The sequence below is a fragment of the Neolamprologus brichardi genome, chromosome 8 (assembly GCF_056152115.1).
Source record: "Neolamprologus brichardi isolate AB-2024 chromosome 8, ASM5615211v1, whole genome shotgun sequence".
Lineage (NCBI taxonomy): Eukaryota > Metazoa > Chordata > Actinopteri > Cichliformes > Cichlidae > Neolamprologus > Neolamprologus brichardi.
Window position 1 is genome coordinate 15,243,390 of NC_142111.1, and position 22,396 is coordinate 15,265,785.

The 22,396-nt window shown below is 40.8% G+C and overlaps 2 protein-coding genes and 1 pseudogene across 4 annotated transcripts; 1 reads left to right on the top strand and 2 right to left on the bottom strand.

Moving 5' to 3' along the window:
* Positions 1-781: 781 nt before the first annotated feature.
* Positions 782-10,703, bottom strand: ghdc (GH3 domain containing). 2 transcript variants are annotated; one of them, XM_087844679.1, is made up of 11 exons: positions 10,514-10,703; positions 6,601-6,876; positions 5,149-5,345; positions 4,861-5,055; positions 4,667-4,786; positions 3,980-4,277; positions 3,670-3,859; positions 2,113-2,184; positions 1,880-2,013; positions 1,680-1,768; positions 782-1,571 (listed from the first exon to the last, which is right to left on the bottom strand). In XM_087844679.1, exons 2-11 carry the CDS (start codon positions 6,872-6,874, stop codon positions 1,350-1,352), a joined length of 1,791 nt encoding a protein of 596 aa, XP_087700805.1. In that variant the 5' UTR covers positions 6,875-6,876; positions 10,514-10,703; the 3' UTR covers positions 782-1,349. The 2 variants fall into 2 exon arrangements, with proteins under 2 accessions (XP_087700805.1, XP_087700804.1); XM_087844678.1 differs by lacking the exon at positions 10,514-10,703 and adding an exon at positions 7,058-7,269.
* Positions 10,704-10,878: 175 nt separating this feature from the next.
* LOC148101771 (uncharacterized) lies at positions 10,879-12,984 on the top strand. The gene has a single exon (XM_087844680.1). It carries the CDS (start codon positions 10,985-10,987, stop codon positions 12,644-12,646), a length of 1,662 nt encoding a protein of 553 aa, XP_087700806.1. The 5' UTR covers positions 10,879-10,984; the 3' UTR covers positions 12,647-12,984.
* A 2,091-nt stretch (positions 12,985-15,075) lies between these two features.
* On the bottom strand, positions 15,076-21,499 carry LOC102781172 (uncharacterized; annotated as a pseudogene). The gene is made up of 4 exons (XR_015719387.1): positions 17,691-21,499; positions 17,325-17,405; positions 17,015-17,214; positions 15,076-16,886 (listed from the first exon to the last, which is right to left on the bottom strand). The product of XR_015719387.1 is annotated as an uncharacterized LOC102781172 (transcript).
* Between the last annotated feature and the right edge of the window lie 897 nt (positions 21,500-22,396).

The following is a 22,396-nucleotide window of genomic DNA, read 5'->3' on the forward strand; positions in this document are numbered from 1 at the left end:
GTCAAATCTCTGCTGAAATGGGGCGTTTCTAAAAATATTAGCCCACTTTGTGAACGAATCGACCTGCAGGAGAGAAGCAGTCGGCTCAGACCGGGGCTTATTCACACTCAGACTTTCTTTGAGGCTAAAGATGGCAACAAGAAAATCTCACAGAATCAAATAAGGATGTGAGGATTAGTCTAGTCAACATACATATAAATATGCGCTTTCTCCGTCTTCTTTGTCTGCTCCCCTTTTTTCCAAAATCTTGATTATTTATAAGAAGATGATATTAATTCAGATGAGAGCACTCACAGTCAGAGCTATCAACAAGAATTCACTGCTTCAGTTAAGGCTGACAAGTAGTTAAATGCTGGACCTGTGGGAGACAGCATTATGCTGCATGTCTTAAATTTTAGACTAGCTCCCTCTGGTGGTAACAACAAAGTCATGACACTCCTATTGCACTATTGTTTATGATGTAACTGAAGAAATAAGCTGTACAGCTGGTGAACAATGCGAGCAGGCATATACTGAAGACTTTCTTGATTTCATAAGCATCATCAGTTACAGTCTAGAGGCCAAGGATGCTTACCAGTAATCAGCTCTTCTGGTCTGATAGATCCACTTGACTCTAAGATGAAACTAGAAGCTGGCCAAATCTGCACAATCTGAAAGAGAACCACCTAAAAAAAACACGACTTCCACCAACAACCACATGATGTCAGATAATTAACTAAGCTAAAAATAGCATAATTACCTTCACCAGCACATACTGTAACTGCTGTCTAACAATACTAAAGGGACCAAAAACACAAAATTCAGCCACATAACAGTAGCGTACTAGATTTAAATATTGCCAAATGCTGCTTTAGTCATCACAGGTAATTTCACAAAATGGGATCATTAGATGGTGCAATATTTAGTAACAGATGGTATAAAATAAAAGCTTAAGCAACTCCATTAAAAAATGCAAGATATTAACAGCATGTTATTTTGCTTTTCCTTTAACTGCCCAGAAAAAAAAAACATTGGAGAAAAGTGAAGTGAAATTTATTGAGGAATGGCAACTGAAGCTTACATTTAAATACAGCTTTTTTGGTGCTTGTGTCACCAGAAAATTCCCACTGGAAAAATTCGGGAAACTTCTAAATTGGGGGTTTTGTACAGATGAGACTTCTGGGATATTTTGGCACTAGTTCAGAGATATAGTTGAGAAAATAAAAACAGTGAAAAGTGCATTTTTATTGTTTAAAAATCAGAGTTAATGCATCGTGGTTAACATCTCCCACAGGCACACTTCATTAAGTCAGTCATAAATAAACTAAACCGGGAAAAAAACATCCAATATCATCAGTCTGTAAGTGACCTCAGGAAATCGTTTTGCCCAGAAGGAATTCAGCATATTCTTTCCTGCGCAGCACCCGCTGCATTTTGAACGTATTGGGTGAGGTGCTCGAGTACGCCATCATCTGCTTACTAAGTTTGTTAAACGCTCCCTCTGCCACCAGCTGCACTCTCATTGGCCCGATGCTGCCTTTGATACGGAAGGATTTGTAGACGGCCGAATCCTGCTGGAGAGAAATGTCCAGCTGGGAAGCAAGAAAGGAAACACCAAACAGAAAGACAAGGTAGAGTGATTTAATGACAGACTGTAAACATGCTGCCTGTTGGTGAACCTTCATTAGGATTTCTCTTACCTTATGTCGTTGTTCCTCTGTAAGCCTCCTCACACCTTTCAGCTCTAAGAACACCTGGTAGTGAGGGTCCGAGCCACCAATTGTATCTCCTGCAATGCCACAATAAATAAAATAAAATATGGTGCAAAGGCTTCAATAGTTTTCGCATCATATTCCAACTTCTTCTATGATTTAAGTGTATAAACAAGAACAAATATTACCCAGGATGCCGCTCTCAGCACAGCAGTAGTCAACCAGCTGAGCTCCTGGCCACTGAGCGACGGCCTTCTTCAAAGCACTGAGGAACAACGCTTCTGACACTTTCTCTCCTCGAACATTCAGCATTTGACCTCGTCTAATGGAGCATGGAAGCAAGGAGAAAGTATCGTGTCATGCTTTATATATATACACACACACAGCATAAGAAAAACTGTACGGCTGTCCAGTGCTGTACCTGTACTGAAACTCTACGATGGGACACTGGTTGTGAAATCCAACAACTTTTACAATGTCTCCGATGCGATATCTGTAACAAGGGAAATATACAGGTAAATATGAGAGTTTGATATAGTTGTAATATCACATTTTAATTGCCGTGATGGTCATACAGAGCCACCGGACAAATCTGATTTTACACTCATCAGCAACTTTGTTAAGTACACCTGTTCAACTACTCATTAACACAAATATCTAATGAGCCATTTAGAAATTTGGTGCACACAGAGATGTAGCCATGGTCAAGATAACCCACTGAAGTTCATACCAGGTGTTAAAATGGGTCAGAAAGTTGATCTAAGTGACTAAATGTGGCATGGTTGTTGGTGTCTGCAGGGATTTCACCACACAATCATGTCTAGGGTTTCCAGAGAATGGCACGGAAAAGAGAAAATATCCAGTGAGCGGCAGATCTCTGGTAGAAATGCTTTGCTGATGTCAGAGCTCAAAGGAGGGTGGCCAGACTGAGTTGAGCCTATAGGAAGGCAACAGAAACTCAGATAATGACTTGTTGCAACCAAATTATCAAGAAGAGCATTTCTATAATCACAGTACATTGAACTATGAAGCAGATGGGTACAGCAGCAGAAGACCACATCAGCTGCCACTCGTACTCTGCAATATTCTTGATATTTATTTAGAATCACCTCTTGATATTTATAATTGAGTGATTTGTATATATTAGTGCCGTTTCTTAAATTTGTAAAATCTGTAACATACTGTATTGTTTAAATAGTTTAGTCTGTTACTGTTACTGACTTGGAGCAACTGTAATCCACATTTATTCCCACAAGTAATCTGATTCTGAAGAACAGGAAACTGAGGCTATTATTCACATAGGGTCACCAAATTTGGACAAGATTGGAAAAAGTTGCCTAGAGTTTCATTTTTTGCTCCACCATTTGGAGAGAGGGTCAGAATTTGGCATAAACAACATGAAAGCCTTGTTGTAACAATCGTTCAGGCAGATGGTGGTGGTAGCATAATGGTGTCAGGGATATTTTCTTTGTCTCCTTGGTACCAAAATCCTTTTAAACTCCACAGCCTCCAACTGAATAGTGACGCTGACCATGTCCATCCCTTTATGACCACAGTGTACCCATCTTCTGATGGTTGCTTCCGGTAAGATACCACACCATGTCACAAAGCTCAATCAAGTCTCAAAATAGTTTCTTGAGTTCATTGTACTCAGATGACCTCCATAGTCACAAAAGTCTCATTCCAACAGAGCATTTGTGGAACGGGAGATTCCCATCATGTCAACACTGACCAAATTCTCTCTGGAATGTTTCCAGTACCGTGTTGAATCTTTGCTGTGAAGAATTAAGAAAAAAGGATGTCCAACCTAAAAGTAGTGAAGTGTACCTAATAAAGTGTTACATATTAAACATGAACACTTCCATTTGATTCTTAAACAGATTTAGAACATGTTAAAATGCAGTGTGACCCATCACAATCATGAGGACGTAAACATACAGCTGCAGTTATTTATATTTGTTTGTAGATGAAATCAAACCTGTAAAGTCCTGAAGCATTTGTGACAAGCAGCTCATAGTTTTCTCCCTCCTTCACCTCCTCCATCAGCAGAGTGTGAGGGGCCTCCTCATCCAAGCTGCTCTCTGGGAGGAACTCGCAGAACATTGAGCGAGGGCACAGCAAGTAACGTCTTTCTGACTCCTGAGGCCACAGGTTCACCCCAATTAAACCTGCAGGGGCACAGATAATGAGAGCAAATGCTGACCTCATCCACATATAGAAACCCTACAAATGCCCAACTGCAACGGTTTTTAATTAAACAGCTTAAAAATGTAAATGAAGGCTATTACCTTCAGTAGCAGCATAGAAGGGCGAGTAGAAAGGCACTCCTTTGCAGTAACTCTCCCTCAACATTTCACCGTAGATCTGATTAGAGCCTGAGTCCACTGCCAGGACCAGGTTCAGATGAGGCCACAGGCGCTTGGCAATCCCCCTGAAGCCGTCCTGGAAGTGGGCCCGGAGCTGGGCAGCTCTCTGTGGGTCTGGCTTCATTAGTGCTTCAAGCTTGGCCCTCACTTTGGGCTCCGGAGACAGAGCAGTGCTGATTTTCCCCCGTTCAATGTCCTCCACAAGTTCCTGCCAACGCTCCTATGAGATCGAGAGCATATTAGGGAGAAATGACTTGCCCAAGCCTTTATTCATAAAGCAATTAACACAAATGTTTTAATCAGTCAGTGGGAGCTAAACACCTGACTCAAGATTTCATCTTGTTTTACTAGATGATGTCCCAGTGAGAACGAAATGAGGCACATGTGAAGGACAACAACAGCCTGCTACTGCTCAATGAAACGTTGTCTCTTAAAATAGACAAGAAATAACATTGCCGATGCTTTTCTTTGAAGGATGGAATGGATGAATTACTTTACATACTTTACGGTTTCCCATTAAGTCCTGTTTTTATGCCTCTACTCACATAAAAAAGAAAGAAAAACACAAAAACAACAAAAGTAACTCATTTCAGACAAACAACTGGGTACCTGTAGGGCACTGAAGGCATAGAAAACTGTGGAGGCGAAGTTGGACTCCAGAGTTCCCACATTAGGATCTTTCAGCGCAAAAAGAAGATGCAAATAGAGTGTGTCCTTCTCACTGGGAACCTGAAGAAACATAAGATTTTATTACCGAATCGGTCATACAAAGGCTGACCACTTGTTAGGCTTGCTGATTGTACCTTGAAGGCAGGTGCTGGAGTCGTGTACAGGTTTAGGATGTGGCGTGAGGAGGCTGGTGTCGAGGAGTTTGGTCCGATGGGAATTCCAGCCTCAGACTGCCGAAAAGTAGGAGTGTAAAAGAACTTGGTGGTGCGTTGAAGGCTCTTGGTCTCAGGGAATGCCTGCTGCATGGCATCTAAGCACACAGTCACTCCCTGATGGAAACACACAGCGAGTATTATTAGTAAAATTTCCTTGCGCAGCGCATGGGCTACACCGTCATCATCATCATCAAGGAGTGACTTCACCTGCAGGAAGAACTCAGTGTTGGTGTCCTTAGTGCTGAGCAGCATGGCACTGGATCCTGATGTCCCGGAGGTCATGGCCAGAATTAATGGCTTCTCTGCAATGATGAGCTTCTCTTCTCCAGCTGCGATGCGGTTGATTAGGTCTTGATAGTGTGTGTATGCAGTAATAGGATGGCATGCCTGAAATTCTTTAATATCTAGAAAATAAACAGATTTCATTATTTAAATCAAAACTGTATTGACACCTCTAATTTATCTTTCATCATTTAAGCACAAGTATCAAACAGTCCCCAATTTCAGCATCGCAATTCTCAGGACCTGCTGCATTGTCCGTGCCCATCGGGAACACTGGGACATTTCCCAGTATACTCAGGGTCATTTAATACCCTGGCCTGCTGTGAACAGTTTAAACAGCAACATTACAACAAGCAGAAATGAGTTGGTGGTCCTCTCAGAAACCACACTCTCATCCACAGACTATATGATACTGCTGCTATATGTGCACAGGGCATAGGCAGGTGAACCATGGACACAAGTAAATTCCGACTCCAGCAAGACACACAGCACGCAGCAGCTTCTATATCAAAACTATTTAAGTGAAGCAATGAAATTGTGGAGGGGAAGAAAAAGAGAAAGTCACAAGTAGGCATCTTAACTCTGTGGTAATCAGGATAATTTTCATCTCAGATGATCATAGAAATAGTGTAGTACTTTTTAAATCAATACTAAGGGTGTTGTAGTACAGGAATGAAAAGAGTGATACTAAAAAAAAAAATATGACTGTAACGTTAATAATACACATATAAACATAAATGATGGTAGTTGTATTTGATTTCATCTGGCTACAGGTGTACAGGCTACATGTGTTTTCAGTGTCAATTATCTGACAAAAAATGAGAAAAATAAACTGATTTTGACTTACAGCATTATTCCTCTTCCCTCCAATATTTCCTACAAATATTACTGTAATAACATAAAATTAATTCATTTGGAAACCCTTTGGCACAACTAAATAACAAATCAGCACATGGAGTTAAGTCTGCAAAACAAGCCAAATTCCACTCAATGCATGAAATGCTGTTTCAGTCACCTGTACGCTGAAAATGTCTCGGGGACATTTGTTCATTGAAAACAATAAATTTGATGACACATGTTTAAAACAAAATAAAAAGACATTTTAAAAAAGCTTGACTTGCTCACAAAACAATAAAAATTGTGAACAGATAGATGCAGCTTTAATTATTTTTGGATAGCAACACGTTTAAAATAGGAATCAAATCAATATGAAGTTGTGATTTGTTGCCGTTCTTTAAGGACTCTGGTGGCAGCTGGTGGCACGAGTTTTTTCCTTTAATGTGTCACCCCGGTCTTCCCCAGCGTTAACACTGAATAAGCACAAATGTCTTCACACTACCTGCTTGCTAAACTAACGCCATCTACTTCACTGCTTACCTTTTATTGAGCTGAAGTCATACTGTCTTCCATAATACGTATCTCCGTTTTTACGCAAGCGCTTCAGCAGCGTCTCCTGTTGGACTTCTTTGACTTTGAGTGTGTCTGCTTCAAGTTTCCTTCTCTGCCGCCTGCCCAGCCAGCCTACAACCTTCACCGCTACATGCTGGCTCAGAAGGCTGCTTAACGTCCGGTTTTCAACCTTTATCTTCAAGATTAGTGCCATCCCGGCCACAGAGCACAAACCGATGACAGCGGGGAGAGGGGTCGGCATGGCTGTTACACAAGACACACAAAAACACAGAGGAGCCAGGTGGGGGCGCTGTTAGTCAGCATTAGACCGTTACCTTTCTTCTCATCTACAAACAAGCGTACGCAGTCTACCGTGAAAGTACGCAATCCTATCGAGACAGGATAGTTTTAATTTCGCTATTTCGCGCACTCATTCACCGCTTACCGGGAATCTGTCCGCTGATGGCCAGGGCGACCGATAAAACCGCAAAACAAAGCGGAAGTGCAACGCGAAACCAAGAGGAAGACATCTTGAGCATTAAATAAGATGTGATGTCCCTGTGGTTATAATAATTAATGTCTATAAAAAGCCTTTGGACTGCATTTCCACGCCCAAAAAAGCGTGTCAACTTTTACTTTCGCCGCTGTCTGTGCTGCTTCCGTATTTGGGTCAGAACTAGACGCTGATTGGTTTGACTAAATCATGACGTAATAAACCTGGAAATACCAACTAAAACAAAAAAACAAAAAAACCCTTATATTTTATTTATCTGTTTTTGCTTTAAATGTAGCACCACTGCCTGGATAATGCTATAGAGTCCGTGGTTGTGATTGCACAACAAAGAAAATCAATCTGCAAGTTAGATTCTTATTAAATATTTCTTACATAAAACACGGGAGTGTGAGGGTTTGTGGACATATATACTACTAGTCAAAAGTTTGACCACACCTCATTTAATGTTTTTCTTTATTTTCATAGCTATTTACATTGTAGATTCTCACTTAAGGCATCAAACTATGAATGAACACATACAGAATTATGTAGTAAACAAAAAAGTGTTTTATATTTTAGATTCTTACAAACAGCCACCACTGTTTCAGTCCCTGAAAAAGTCACATGGGGGAGGGGGGCACACCTACACACTGTAAAATTGTTTCAGAAAACTGTGAAGAAGTCCATGATTTTCAAAAATGTCTTATCTGTGCTTTAGCATAAAACAGCATTTTCTGACTGTCAGGATTCTGCATCTTTCAGTCTAACGTACTTATCTATGTCAGATATGTTACACAAAAAATTTACAAAAAAAGGACCCTGGGACGACACCCCGAAGTCAGGTGTCTGCCTCCTGCTGGTTCCTGTGCCCGACGTCGTACAGGAAAGTAAACAGCAGTGAGGTTTGTGGGGTTACTGAAGTTTGGCTAGCTGGTATATAATGATGTGCTATGTGATCGCTAGCGACACAGCTATGTTAGCATAATATATACACAGTGAAGCTGGAGGACGAAGTCGCTAGATGACGTCATCGCCTAATTTGCATAATTGGTCATGTAATTATAAAGGACCCTGTAGGAGAGAGAAATAACATCATGGAAGAAACATAAAGTCAGTAAAAACACCCTAAAACCATTTATTATATATTAAAAACCACACATTAAATTTCTTTTAGCAATTATTGTTTTTTTTAATGTCACAATTCCAACCCTCCTCCTTTATCCGGACTTGTGACCGGGAAAACTGACCCGAAATAGGCACTCTGGCAGTTACTTTTTTGTTTACGTGTCTGTGTGTGTCTTTTAAAGAATTTTAAACCTTGTGATCCACAAAAAAGTAAGAGTAAAAGAAGAACATTTTTAACCATAACGTTATTAACAAACTACATTAATCAAAAATGGACATAGCAAGCATCACCAGACAGCTTCAGTCGAAATTGGATGTAGAAGATGAAGGTAAGGCTCTGCAAGGACATCCGATTTCTAAGTTAGCAATAGAATAGAATAGAATAATCCTTTAATTGTCCCACAAGGGGAAATTTGGGTGTAACAGCAGCAAGAAAGACACATATACAAACAAACAGTACACAAGACACAAAACAGAAACATACACAATTTTTACATATTTACATCAAGGACAAGGGTTACAAAAAAAAGAGTACTGTACCGTTATTAAATTAAATAAAATTAAATACAGATAAGAGGCAAACCCTGGTTATAGTGTGAATGGGTTGATAAAATAGTGCAAGTTACAGCGCTGATGTAAAACTCTGTTTGTTGGGAGCAGTTTTGATTGTACAGTCTGACAGCTGCAGGGAGGAAGGACCTGCGGAAATGCTCCTTCATGCATCTAGGATGTAGCAGTCTATCACTGAAGGAGCTCTGCAGTTCAGCAACATTTACATGCATGGGGTGGGAGACTCTGATGTTATTTTGGCCAGAGTCCTTCTGTCTCCCACCAACTGCACTGGGTCCCAGAACAGAGCTGGCCTTCCTAATGAGTTTATCCAACCTCTTCCTCTCAGCTGCCGATAAACTGCTGCTCCAACATACAACACTGTAAAAAATGACAGATGCCACCACAGAGTCATAGAAGGTGTCAGTGTGATGGATCTGCGTCTCCGGAAGTCCACCACCAACTCCTTGGTTTTCCTGGCATTGATCAGCAGGTGGTTCTGCTGGCACCAGTCCACAAAGTCCAGAGTCTACTGTCTGTACTCTGAGTCGTCCTCACCTGTGATGAGGCCAGCTATGGCAGTTGTCAGAGAACTTCTGTAAGTGGCAGCGTGGGGAGTTGATGGAGAAGTCTGCAGTGTAGAGAGTGAAGAGGAACGGTGCCAGCACAGTTCCCTGTAGGGCCCTCGTACTGCAGACCAGCGTATAAGAGACACAGCCCTGTGTCCTCACATACTGTGGGCGTTCTGTGAGGTAGTCCAGTATCCACTGGGACATGTGGTGGTCCACTCCCGATAGCTCCAGCTTGTCCCTCAGAAGTCGTGGCTGGCTGGTGTTGAAAGCACTGGAGAAATCAAAGAACACAATCCTTACAGTGCTTCCAGGATTCTCCAGGTAAGTCAGGGCTCGGTGCAGGAGGTAGATGATGGCATCCTCCACCCCAATGCCAGGCTGGTAAGCAAACTGTAGCGGATCCAATGAAGACCTCACCAGGGGGTGCAGATGGCTTAGAAGAAACCTCTGGAGGGTCTTCATCAGATGTGATGTCAGGGCCACCTACCTGAAGCTGCTGAGGTCCTTGGGATGGGAGGTCTTTGGTACCGGTACCACAGCTGTGGAACTTTCCCCAGTGACAGGCTCAGGTTGAACAGATGATTGGAATGGTGTATTTTAGTGCATTGATTTATTTTAAACAAAGAACAATATACTTCTACCGCTTCTCCCGACCTGCGTTATAGTCAGAGCGGGAGCAGCGGCTTCGCTCATGTGCAATTCATTTGCAGTTTGGACGCGTAGGTGTAAACAGCGACTGCTCTGACAGCAGCTGGGGGCGACTGCTGCGTTAGGACCGCCGCCTGTGAGTGCTTCGGCACGGGCGAGGTGCCCACGGCAGCTCCCGCTGCTTGTAAGAGCGATACGTGCTTTCACGTCAAAAGTCGTAATAACACTCCAATAATACCAGAAAAAGTCACCAAATTTGTCGCTTTTTAGAAAAAAAAGTCAATAAGGGCGTCTGAAAACTCGCTAGATGTAGCGACTAAGTCGCTGCCGTTAAGTCCTCCGTTATTTATTTAGCTAAACAAGTAAATTAACACTGGCTTACAGCACCATAGAAATATATACAAAAATACAAGCCTCCGTTATTTATTTAGCTAATATGCTAGTAGCCAATGTGCTTTAAGCTAACTCGGCTTCCACAATCTTACATTTCTGAATAAAAACACAAAGAAGTTACCTTTAATACCTCCGACCAGTATAATTTCACTCCACGTTAACAGAGCTTTCCAGAGCTTTCTATGTGAGAGCAAGCCGTAAAACTTGAACACAAAAAGTAAATAATTAAAAAAGGGGAGTGTGTTGTTTGTTAATCGACGGTGAGACAGCTTGGGCGTAATCGTCAAGGGCGGATGCACCCCGGGTTTTTTCCTGTCTGGGTTACCATTCCCCGCCAACAGCAGGTTAATATTAAGGTTAGCTTAATGGTTAATACTAACGTTCAGGGAGGTGAAGGTTCAAGACGTTTTGTGACCGAATGAATTTCAAAGAGTAAGTGTACTGTGACGTCACGGCACGTGTGCCTTTGAAGTCTGTGAACGCGAGCTCATAAATACCCGTACCCGTAAGGTAAGGCACTCTACTTTACTGCACCTAGTGTTGAAAACACATTTTAACTAAATTAACGCTGAATCGATAGTCGTCTGCAAATATGTGGCGCTCAGTCTTCAGTCATAAAAATTCTTCAGACACTGATGGCTTTGAGGAGCTTGACAGATATTATTTAGAGCCTGATGGGTTCTTCTTACCAATATCTATTTCTAGAGATGAACAGTCTGAGGTTCCTAAAACCAGTGTTTCTGTAAACGCCTATGAAAATGAACAGGCAACCACCTCTGAAATAGATGAGGCTCCTAAAACCAGTATAAACAACTTTGAACATGAAGAGTCTCCCACCAGTGAGAATTACAGCACTGATTTATTCAATGGCATCCTCCCCAAACCTTCAGATATGAACAAATCTGAAGAGAATGAACAAAACGCTGACCAAGGAAGTTTTCAAAGAGAGGACAAAGAAACTTTTTTTTCCAGAGTTCAAACAAATCTTTCAGCTCTGTCTTCCATTATTACAGCTCCAGTTGAGTCAGTTGGGCGAGGAGTCATTTTTGTCACCAGGCACATTTTTAATATTGGTCGAGCACCATTTACCTCACCCATTAGTGAAACGGAAAAGTCACCCACCTGTGAAACAACTGAGGTTTCTTCACCGAGTGTTTCTGTAAACAACTTTGAATACGAACAGTCACCCTCCAGTGAAACAACTAAGATTCCTACAACCAGTGTTAATATGAACAACGCTGAAGATGAAAAGTCTTCAGCCAGCGAGAGTTACAATACTGATTTATTAAATGCCATTCTTCCTGAACCTTCAGATAACGGACCCGAAGATAATGAACAAAATGTTGTCCCAGGCAGTCTTCAAACAAAGGAAGAAGAAACTATTTCTTCTGGAGTTCAAACAAATGTTCCAAATCTTCATTCCTCTTGTAGAGTTCCAGATGTGCCTGTGGGCCTTAGACAAGCTTTCATCACCAGGCTCCTCCTTAATATGGGTCTAGCACCATTTAACTCAAATATTCCAAATCTCTATTCCTCTTGTAGAGTTCCAGATGTGCCTGTGGGCCTTAGAGAAGATTTCATCACCAGGCACCTCCTTAATATTGGTCGAGCACCATTTACCTCAAATATTCCAAATTTCTATTCCTCTTGTAGAGTTCCAGATGTGCCTGTGGGCCTTAGAGAAGATTTCATCACCAGGCACCTCCTTAATATGGGTCGAGCACCATTTACCTCAGTTACCACACCCACTAGTGAGACTTCTGAAACAGCTAAGGTTCTTAAAACCACTGTTTCTATAAACAACTTTGGACATGAAGATTCTCCCACCAGTGAGAGTTACAGCATTGATTTATTCAATGTTGGTCTCCCTGCATCTTCAGAGAATGAACCAAATATTGTCCAAGGAACTCTTCAAAGAGAGGACAGAGACCCTGCTGTTTCCAGACTTTACCGAAATCTTTCAGGTTTTAATTCCCTTATTACAGCTCCAGTTGTGCTTGCGGGCCAAGGAGTCATTTTTGTCACCAGGCACATCCTTAATATTTGTGGAGCACCATTTACCTTATTGTTCAATCATTTTTCAGCAATTATTCAGCGTATGTTTCCCATTCCCCACAGAGCTAATTCAGACCTGATTCCTACAATCAGAAGATGGTTAGATGTAATTTCTTGGATGACGTCAGTAATTGGTGCACTTGCACTTTTAGTGTTACTTATTATCATACTTAAAATAGTCATCATGGTAATTCACTAATTCTAACAAACAAACATGAAATTCAGTATCCTTAGCATAAAATGACATCACAATTATGCCCCCAGCCAGTCACAGCAGAAGGCTGCCCCTCCCTGAGTCTGGTTCTGCCGGAGGTTTCTTCCTATTAAAAGGGAGTTTTTCCTTCCCACCGTCGCCTTAGTGCTTGCTCATAGGGGATCATTTGATCGCTGGGGTTTTCTCTCTAATACTGTGGGGTTTTAACCTTACAGTACAAAGAGCTTTAAAGTGCCTGTTCTAACACAGCATTATTAAATAGACTTTAAATGGCTTCAACTGAAAAAACATTACTTAATAAAAATAAATAAATCAATAAATAATGGTGTGTGTTTGTTTCATTTTTCTATACCAGGGTAAGCGCTAAAACTTAGTGGGTTATAATTTATGTAGCTTTTAACAGATTATTGTTGTTTCAAATGTGACTGTGCTGAGTGGCCGTGGCACTGTGCGCACTTAAGTGATATTGGTGATTGGAAGCCAGTGTTTTAGTCTTCTTTTTTTCCTGATTAGTTTATTTTATAGTTTATTTTTAAGTCTTGGATCTATTTTTATGGGTCGCTCTGGTTTTAAAAACAAATTTAAAGCTCTTACTGGTCATTAACACAAATGCAGCATTTACTTGTACAGGGATTGACCACTAGAGGTCCTTTAACTCAAGGTTTACATTTTTTAGCAACTTCCTTGTCAAATGCTAAATGTTGATCAGATTAAATAGGATTATCAAGGGACAATACATTCTCTTCTTAATATCATATTATTTCAACTATAATGTCTTTTCTATGATTCATATTTTATTGATGAGACCGTCGAAAGCGAGGTAGCAAATACTCAAAGATTAACTAGTCAGGACATGTGATTTCTACATTTATACAGTTTTTTTACAGGGTGGTCTTTGGCATGTTATCTTATTTTTGGTGAACAAAACAAAACCAGTGAAAAAAAATCCCATGTGAAAGAGCCTTTCACGTGGCCTGTAAAAATTCCTGAGGTTCTTCTGCCCACTGGTGCTGCTGCAGCTGATTTCTATCAACAAGAGGTGGGATCACTTGCAAAGAGACTGCAATTTTTGGTTTGGGGCCTTTCCCCTCTGAAGAAGCCAAACAGTGGACTGAAACTGTTTGGGTCTCATTTTGATTTGTGGTCACTGTACCAAAAATGTGGTTCATCATAACTATGGAACATCTAAAGATGCAGTTATGTTTCTTATTGACATCACCAGAAATTGTGTGAGACTTGTTACGGTAGTGTTCAATAAAGAAGTATAATTTTTTAAGAATAACAAAAAGCCATTTACTATAGAGTAAACTGTGAAAGCTGCTTTAATTTAGAACAGTTACAATATTTTGTTTGATCTGATTTCTTGCAATAAACAGAGACAATTTGCAATTCTCTAATTCTTTGTAACAGGTCTTTTGTAAAGAATTCAACTTTTGTGTAAACACCCAAGTTCATCAGATATCTGGGAAACAATGCAACAATTAATTTTAATAATTCTATAATGAAGTGTTAAATTGCAGTTCGAAGCTACTGCTCCAAACCTTGTAATAAACATCAAACAAGATTAAAACCTCAGGACAAATCAATTAAACCAAGTGCTGTGGTGGTGATATGAAATTCCAACTTTGCAGCCTCTGTAGCTTTCTAGTAACACATTTGCCCATTCCTATTCAAACAATGTTAAATGAATTACACATTTATGTCTCTTTAAAGAGAGTCAGAACAGCATGGGGACTCTTAACCTAGTGTACCTTACAATCAAATTCTTCTCTGCATTTCAGACCATGATCTGCAGTTAACAGCCACACTGCTCCACACATCCAGCATCAGCATCCGACTAGAGACTTGCAACATGTGGAAAACTGGGCTTCTCCATAAGAGCTACAAGGTTGAAAAAAAAGAAGAAGAAACATATATTAGTTACTTCAACTGTAAACTAAGAAATTTAACTAAAGACAAACTTTTGAACTTGCTGTACCATTTGCAAATGAGGCAGATGAAGGCATCCTTTACAGAATGTGTGTGCGGTCTTTGCAGTTTCAGATTTACGGTCAAAGTGATGTCTTGGAGGTAGGGTTGGGCGATATGGCCTAAAATCCATCTCATGGTATAATTTGAAGCATGTGCGGTAACAATATATATTGCGATATATTATTTTCTTCTGTATAACGTATTTTACATGCTATGAGGCACACTTAAAATACTTTAATTTTCTCAAAAAATCGACAGTGTGTCTTTGTATGAATTCTGGTTGTGCTTACTGACCTCCAACCGATTTTATGTGGTACACGGCACGCAGAAATCTGTCAAAAAATGTTTTAGTACGACTTTGGTAAGCTATGAAGGCACACCACTTGATGGATTGCCGGAGCAATATGGCTACCGTAGTCAGGAACCTTGCGGAGTAATCAGGTTCCAAAGTCAAATGAACACTGCGGCATCACTGAGAGTTAAAAACTCTCTAAATTCTTTCATCTTTAATAAAATGATCAGCGTTGCTGCTTTACTAGGTGTAACAATTAAGTTTAACATCCAGGCATCCATGAAAACAGAATTTATTAAATTTAACAGAGTTAGAAATTAGCAGGAAGTTAGCTCGCTAGTTTCCACCTAAACATGATAGAAGCATGTTCTGACTGAGAGATTTCTGGAAAAATTAAAACGTACAGCTCTGCTATCTATCACTTCCAACATAAATAAAGACAGAAAACTAAACAGCAGTGACTTTTGTAGGGTTACTGAAGTTTGGCTAGCTGGTATATAATAATGTCCTACGTGATCGCTAGCATAACAGCTACATTAGCATAACATTAGCACAGTGAAGCTGAAGGATGAACGCTAACTTTTCCCCACTCGATAAAAGTTAACATGAGGGTTTCTGGTGGTTAGGGACAAATGCAATTGCATGGCAGGATGCTATAAACTGACCAAACTTCAGTTAAGTGTCATGGTCTGGGTGAGCAGCTGGGATTTTCCATCAGTGCCAGAGCACCCTTGGCTCTGCCAGTGGGCAGGACTTCCTCAGCTTCATGCATCTGGAGCTAATTGAGGCAATCAGGCCAAAGAGGGATTTAAGCTCTGCGCTGTCATCTTCTCCCTGCCAGTTCGTCAACTACCTGATGTTGGTAACCGGCTCCCACGTTCATGTTGCTAATCTCAAGTTGTTTGACTCACGCTGTTTCTTGTGCTTCAGGACCTATTCTCCAGTGTCGACTGCTGCTCACTACTTGGATCTCAGCTCCTTTCCACCTCACTGGGAAATATCTCCAAGCCTCACCTGCCTGCCCTCCTGCTCACTCACCACTTTGGATCCAACAAACCCCAGGTCAGCCGTTTCATCTCCCCCTCGATACCACACCTCCACCTCCTGCAAGTAAGCTGAAGAGACTCTCATAATTACCCTCTCTGGTAATCCACTTCAACCCAGCTCTAACTCCGCTCTCCTCTCTCCCCAGTGTGACCAATACTTACCTGCCTAGATCCAGTTGTCCTCACGTTCATGCCACGCTAATAGTTCCACGGCTACGTTTCCACACCGCAGTTTGCCACGTTATTGTGTTTTCACCCATATTATATATTCACCAATAAATTGTGTTAAAACGCCCTCTTGCCTCTGCTCTGTGTGTCTGCGCTTGGGTTCTGTTCAAGTTGCTGGCCTCCGTCCAGCGTGACATTAAGAGAAAAACTAAGATAATCCATCCACAATACGAGGTTAGTCATTAATATACTGCAACAACATGGGAATAGAGCAGCTGCGAGAGAATTCAGCATTAATGAATCAGTGGTATGGAAGTGGAGGAAGCGCAGTTTTTGCCTTTCCCCATATTCCAAAAGTGATTCGTCTCTTTGCTATACTATCACCCGGCATAATTTGCAGATGTTGTTTGCAGCCGCTGCAATGCTTTTGACCAAAACAGGCGCAGCTTGATGACACCATCAACATGCGCTATTGTGGTAGAGCGGTACAGTCAAAATCTCTACCGTTGGCCAAATTTATATCGTTTCTACCGTATACCGTTTATACTGCCCACCCCTACTTGGAGACTTTCAAACGTCTTAATGTATTTTTGAACTTTATGCATGTGTGTAGCGTAAGAGGAAGAGAGAGAGAGCGTGATTTTGACTTTACATAAATTACCTTGCTTTAGCATTTCTCCTGGAACTCCGCAAAGTCATCTTGAGAGACAGGAAAGATTTTTCTGGACTTGTTTCCACTAATGGGAACCTAAGGAAAGGGCATTTAATATATTTATTTAAAGTATTGAATAACTTTAATGGCAAAACTTAAACAGGAAACAGGTTTTGATCACACAGCTTACTTCTTGTGAAGTCCAGTATCAGAGTCAGAGAGACTTTATTTATCCCCAAGGGGAAATTAAGATAGTATTTCATTTCCTTGGCTGTCTGTCAGGGTAATCGCCTCATCACAGCCCAAGCGACCCTTCATCTTCTATGTTAGTCCATCAACATTGCCTTCAGCTTCCAAAAAGCCAATGATGACTTTTTTGTAAATGCTGAGCTTATCAATCACTATTTCGGCAATGTGTACCAACCTGTTAACAAAGCAGATTATTAAAAACAACAACAAAAACAACAAAACACTCCATCTATGGTTGTAAAAAGATTGTACTAGTAAAGACAGATTGAATATTGAACAACTAACCTTTGAAAGGATCTTGCTGAGAACAGGCTGAGCTCATATGTTGAAGTCTGAATTTCTGCCCACTTTAACTTATGAATAGAACTGAAATAGGAAAAATGTTTGCATCAGTTACAACACTTCCACTGATGATGTGTTGCAACCCATTTGTGCTTCATCCTGGGCCACATACATATTCCACTTCAGTTATTGAGTCCTCTCTATGTATATGAAAACAAAACTATAATGTCCAAAAGAAATTGCTGGAAAATGTCTCTAAATAGTCCTTAAAATTAAACTGGAGAAGCTGGCCAGCAAACAAACAAAAACATGTATGCATATAGAGATCTGTGTGCGTGTGTGAGTACTTTGATCCAAATACTTAATCACCCAGCAGAGATTGTAGCAGCCAGCTGATGCTCGCTCTTTTCAGTGGCACTGAAACAGGACAGGTCCGTGTTGAAGGCCCGAAAGAAACATCTCCTCACCAGCTGGAGGATGGATAACAGTGACTTTAAGGATGTCACGTGTATAGATGTCAGCAGGCTCACACAACATTGCTCTGCCAAAGATACAGGCCATGTGCTCATAGCCCCTCCCACCAGATTTGGCTACGAAGTTGACTGTCGTGATACAGTCGTAAATTAAGAAACATCATATTACTTAAACGCAACTGTGGAGCAAAATGTAAAAAATTGAATGTAGCTGTACAGCGTAAATTAAAAGTAAATTAACACTGGGTTACAGCACCATACTGTAAAGCAGTGTTGCCAACTCCTAAGTAAGGGAAATCGCTATCCGCTCTTTAAGTCTGACGTCATTAGCCATGTCTGGGCCCAAACTCCGCTGCAGGTCTCTTAGTCAAACGATCACTGCAGCATTACCGAGAGTTGAAAAACTGTCTAAATTCTTTCATCTGTAATAAAATGATCAGTGTGGTTGCTCTACCAGATGTAACAATTACATTTAATATCCAGGCATCCATGAAAACAAAATTTATGAAATTTAACGGAGTTAGAAGTTAGCAGCAAGTTAGCTCGCTAGTTTCCACCTAAACATAATGTACCATGTTCTGACTGAGGGATTTCTGAAACAAATTAAGACGTACAGCTTTGCTATTACTTCCCAAATAAATGAAGACAGGAAAGTAAACAGCAGTGAGGTTTGTAGGGTTACTGAAGTTTGGCTAGCTGGTATATAATGATGCGCTACGTGACCGCTAGCGACACAGCTATGTTAGCATAATATAAACAGTGAAGCTGGAGGACAAAGTCGCTAGATGACGTCATAGCCTAATTTGCATAATTGGTCATGTAATTATAAAGGACCCTGTAGGAGAGAAAAATAACGTCATGAAAGAGACATAAAGTCAATAGAAACACCCTGAAAGCATTTAATATATATTTAGAACCACAAATTTGATTTCTTTTAGCAATTATTGTTTTTGTTAATGTCACAATTCCAACCCTCCTCCTTTATCCGGACTTGTGACCGGGAAAACTGACCCGAAATAGGCACTCTGGCAGTTACTTTTTTGTTTATGTGTCTTTGTGTGTCTTTTAAAGAGTTTTAAACCTTGGGATCCACAAAAAAGCAAGAGTAAAAGACGAACATTTTTAACCATAATGTTGTTAACAAACTACATTAATGGACATAGCAAGCATCACCAGACAGCTTCAGTCGAAATTGGATGTAGAAGATAGAGTTAAGGCTCTGCAAGGACATCCGATTTCTAAGTTAGCAATGATTGGAATGGTGTATTTTAGTACATTGTTCTTTGTTTAAAATAAATCAATATACTTCTACCGCTTCTCCCGACCTGCGTTATAGTCAGAGCGGGAGCAGCGGCTTCGCTCATGTGCAATTCATTTGCAGTTTGGACGCGTAGGTGTAAACAGCTCCTGCTCTGACAGCAGCTGGGGGCGACTGCTGCATTAGGACGGCCGCCTGTGAGTGCTTTGGCACGGGCGAGGTCCCCACAGCAGCTCCCGCTGCTTGTAAGAGCGATACGTGCTTTCACGTCAAAAACTCGTAATAACACTCCAATAATACCAGAAAAAAGTCACCAGATTTGTCGCTTTTTAGAAAAAAAAGTCAATAAGGGCGTCTGAAAACTCGCTAGATATAGCGACAAAGTCGCTGCCGTTAAGTCCTCCGTTATTTATTTAGCTAAACAAGTAAATTAACACTGGCTTACAGCACCATAGAAATATATACAAAAATACAAGCCTTCGTTATTTATTTAGCTAATATGCTAGTAGCCAATGTGCTTTAAGCTAACTCGGCTTCCACAATCTCACATTTCTGAATAAAAACACAAAGAAGTTACCTTTAATACCTCCGACCAGTATAATTTCACTCCACGTTAACAGAGCTTTCCAGAGCTTTCTATGTGAGAGCAAGCCGTAAAACTTGAACACAAAAAGTAAATAATTAAAAAAGGGGAGTGTGTTGTTTGTTAATCGACGGTGAGACCGCGGGGGCGTAATCGTCAAGGGCGGATGCACCCCGGGTTTTTTCCTGTCTGGGTTGCCATTCCCCGCCAACAGCAGGTTAATATTAAGGTTAGCTTAATGGTTAATACTAACGTTCAGGGAGGTAGTGATGGGCAGATGAAGCTTCATGAAGCACTGAAGCTTTTCATCCAATTGGTTCACCCCAGCGCAAAGCTTCTTGAAGCTTCATTTGCTCTAGTAGGACACCTACTGGACGTAAAAATATTAGATGGCATGAATTTGAAGAGTGTGGCCTTTTGCACACAGCCTGTAAATGTCAACAACAAAAGGAGTGTGTAAAACATCTATATTGTATTGATGGCAGTATACTTTGTATATATACTTTGTGTATATATTGTAGTATGGAAAATGATCATTTGGAAATGCTTAAAATGGAAATGATCATTTACTGTGAGGTGAGGTTGGGGTGTGGACAGTGGTTGTGCTTTTGTAACGTTGAGGTATGGACAGCTACACACTGAGGCCTCAGTCCTGCCTGTTCACATTTTATTCTGTAAAAACTAAAATTTCACTGCTTTTATGACCTTTTAGTGGGGAGAACATAGCTAGGATTGAATGATTTAACAAATCTTTTAAATCCTTTGTCCTTCACAATGCTAAATGGCTGGGAGTCCTCGATCACCATGCTAACCAGGTCTTCATCTATTTGAGATTGTTCTCCTGAGGAAAGACAATAAAAACAAAGCACAAATATAAATATCACACACGTAACTTATTACAACTGTATAATATTGTTATATCATTTAGTTACATTACTGCATGCTATATTATCATGGCATTTGATGGTTCACCTGGTCTTGCTCCACAATCGGTGTTCCCCTATTCTCATGCAAAGCTCTGTAGTGCCTAAGCATGGATAAGGTGTTGTTGTTATATCCCAGCTCCCTGGCACATAGCAAACACTTCACCTTGTACAAAAGTAAAGACAGCTTAACATAAATTATATTGCACCATCACTATTATGAAAATACATCTTCTGTAGAAATTTACATACCTTGTTGGGAGGAATAAAATCAAAATGTTCCCACACAGGGGAGGACATCCTCCTCTTCTTAGCTGGCTCCATTCTCTCCTGATATTCTCTCCTCACTCTCCTAAACCTCCAAACTGTCTCCAAACTCTCACTAACTGCAACTCTCCATCAAACACCTACATTTTTGAATGAAGTCTGAGGGGTTTGTATCGCTGTCATAGCTCGCGGCAAAGTTCGAACCGCTTCATGAACCAGTCACGTGGTACAGCCGGGCAGCGAGGCTTCGAACGTCATCATTTTCAGCTCCTCCCATAAATGAAGCAAGCCTCGATACGCGCATCGCGGAAACGCCCCCTCCATTACTCGACACAAGCTTCGAAGCCTCGATACAGAACGTCACATCACTACAGGGAGGTGAAGGTTCAAGACGTTTTGTGACCGAATGAATTTCAAAGAGTAAGTGTACTGTGACGTCACGGCACGTGTGCCTTTGAAGCCTGTGAACGCGAGCTCATAAATACCCCCAAGGTAAGGCACTCTACTTTACTGCACCTAGTGTTGAAAACACATTTTAACTAAATTAACGCTGAATCGATAGTCGTCTGCAAATATGTGGCGCTCAGTCTTCAGTCATAAAAATTCTTCAGACACTGATGGCTTTGAGGAGCTTGATAGATATTATTTAGAGCCTGATGGGTTCTTCTTACCAATATCTATTTCTAGAGATGAACAGTCTGAGGTTCCTAAAACCAGTGTTTCTGTAAACACATATGAAAATGAACAGGCAACCACCTCTGAAATAGATGAGGCTCCTAAAACCAGTATAAACAACTTTGAAAATGAAGAGTCTCCCACCAGTGAGAATTACAGCACTGATTTATTCAATGGTGTCCTCCCCAAACCTTCAGATATGAACAAATCTGAAGAGAAGGAACAAAACGCTGACCAAGGAAGTTTTCAAAGAGAGGACAAAGAAACTTTTTTTCCCAGAGTTCAAACAAATCTTTCAGCTCTGTCTTCCATTATTACAGCTCCAGTTGAGTCAGTTGGGCGAGGAGTCATTTTTGTCACCAGGCACATTTTTATTGGTCGAGCACCATTTACCTCACCCATTAGTGAAACGGAAAAGTCACCCACCTGTGAAACAACTGAGGTTCCTTCACCGAGTGTTTCTGTAAACAACTTTGAATACGAACAGTCACCCTCCAGTGAAACAACTAAGATTCCTACAACCAGTGTTAATATGAACAACGCTGAAGATGAAAAGTCTTCAGCCAGCGAGAGTTACAATACTGATTTATTAAATGCCATTCTTCCTGAACCTTCAGATAACGGACCCGAAGATAATGAACAAAATGTTGTCCCAGGCAGTCTTCAAACAAAGGAAGAAGAAACTATTTCTTCTGGAGTTCAAACAAATGTTCCAAATCTTTATTCCTCTTGTAGAGTTCCAGATGTGCCTGTGGGCCTTAGACAAGCTTTCATCACCAGGCTCCTCCTTAATATGGGTCTAGCACCATTTAACTCAAATATTCCAAATCTCTATTCCTCTTGTAGAGTTCCAGATGTGCCTGTGGGCCTTAGAGAAGATTTCATCACCAGGCACC

Bases quoted from the DNA above. Each gene is read 5' to 3' on its own strand.
- ghdc (XM_087844678.1), bottom strand. From the start codon at position 7,151: ATGCTCAAGATGTCTTCCTCTTGGTTTCGCGTTGCACTTCCGCTTTGT. The intron at 2,014-2,112 runs GTACAGCACTGG...ATGCTCCATTAG, and splicing joins ATCGTAGAGTTTCAGTACAG to ACGAGGTCAAATGCTGAATG. The intron at 1,769-1,879 runs GTAATATTTGTT...GTGGCATTGCAG, and splicing joins TGCTGAGAGCGGCATCCTGG to GAGATACAATTGGTGGCTCG.
- LOC148101771 (XM_087844680.1), top strand. From the start codon at position 10,985: ATGTGGCGCTCAGTCTTCAGTCATAAAAATTCTTCAGACACTGATGGC.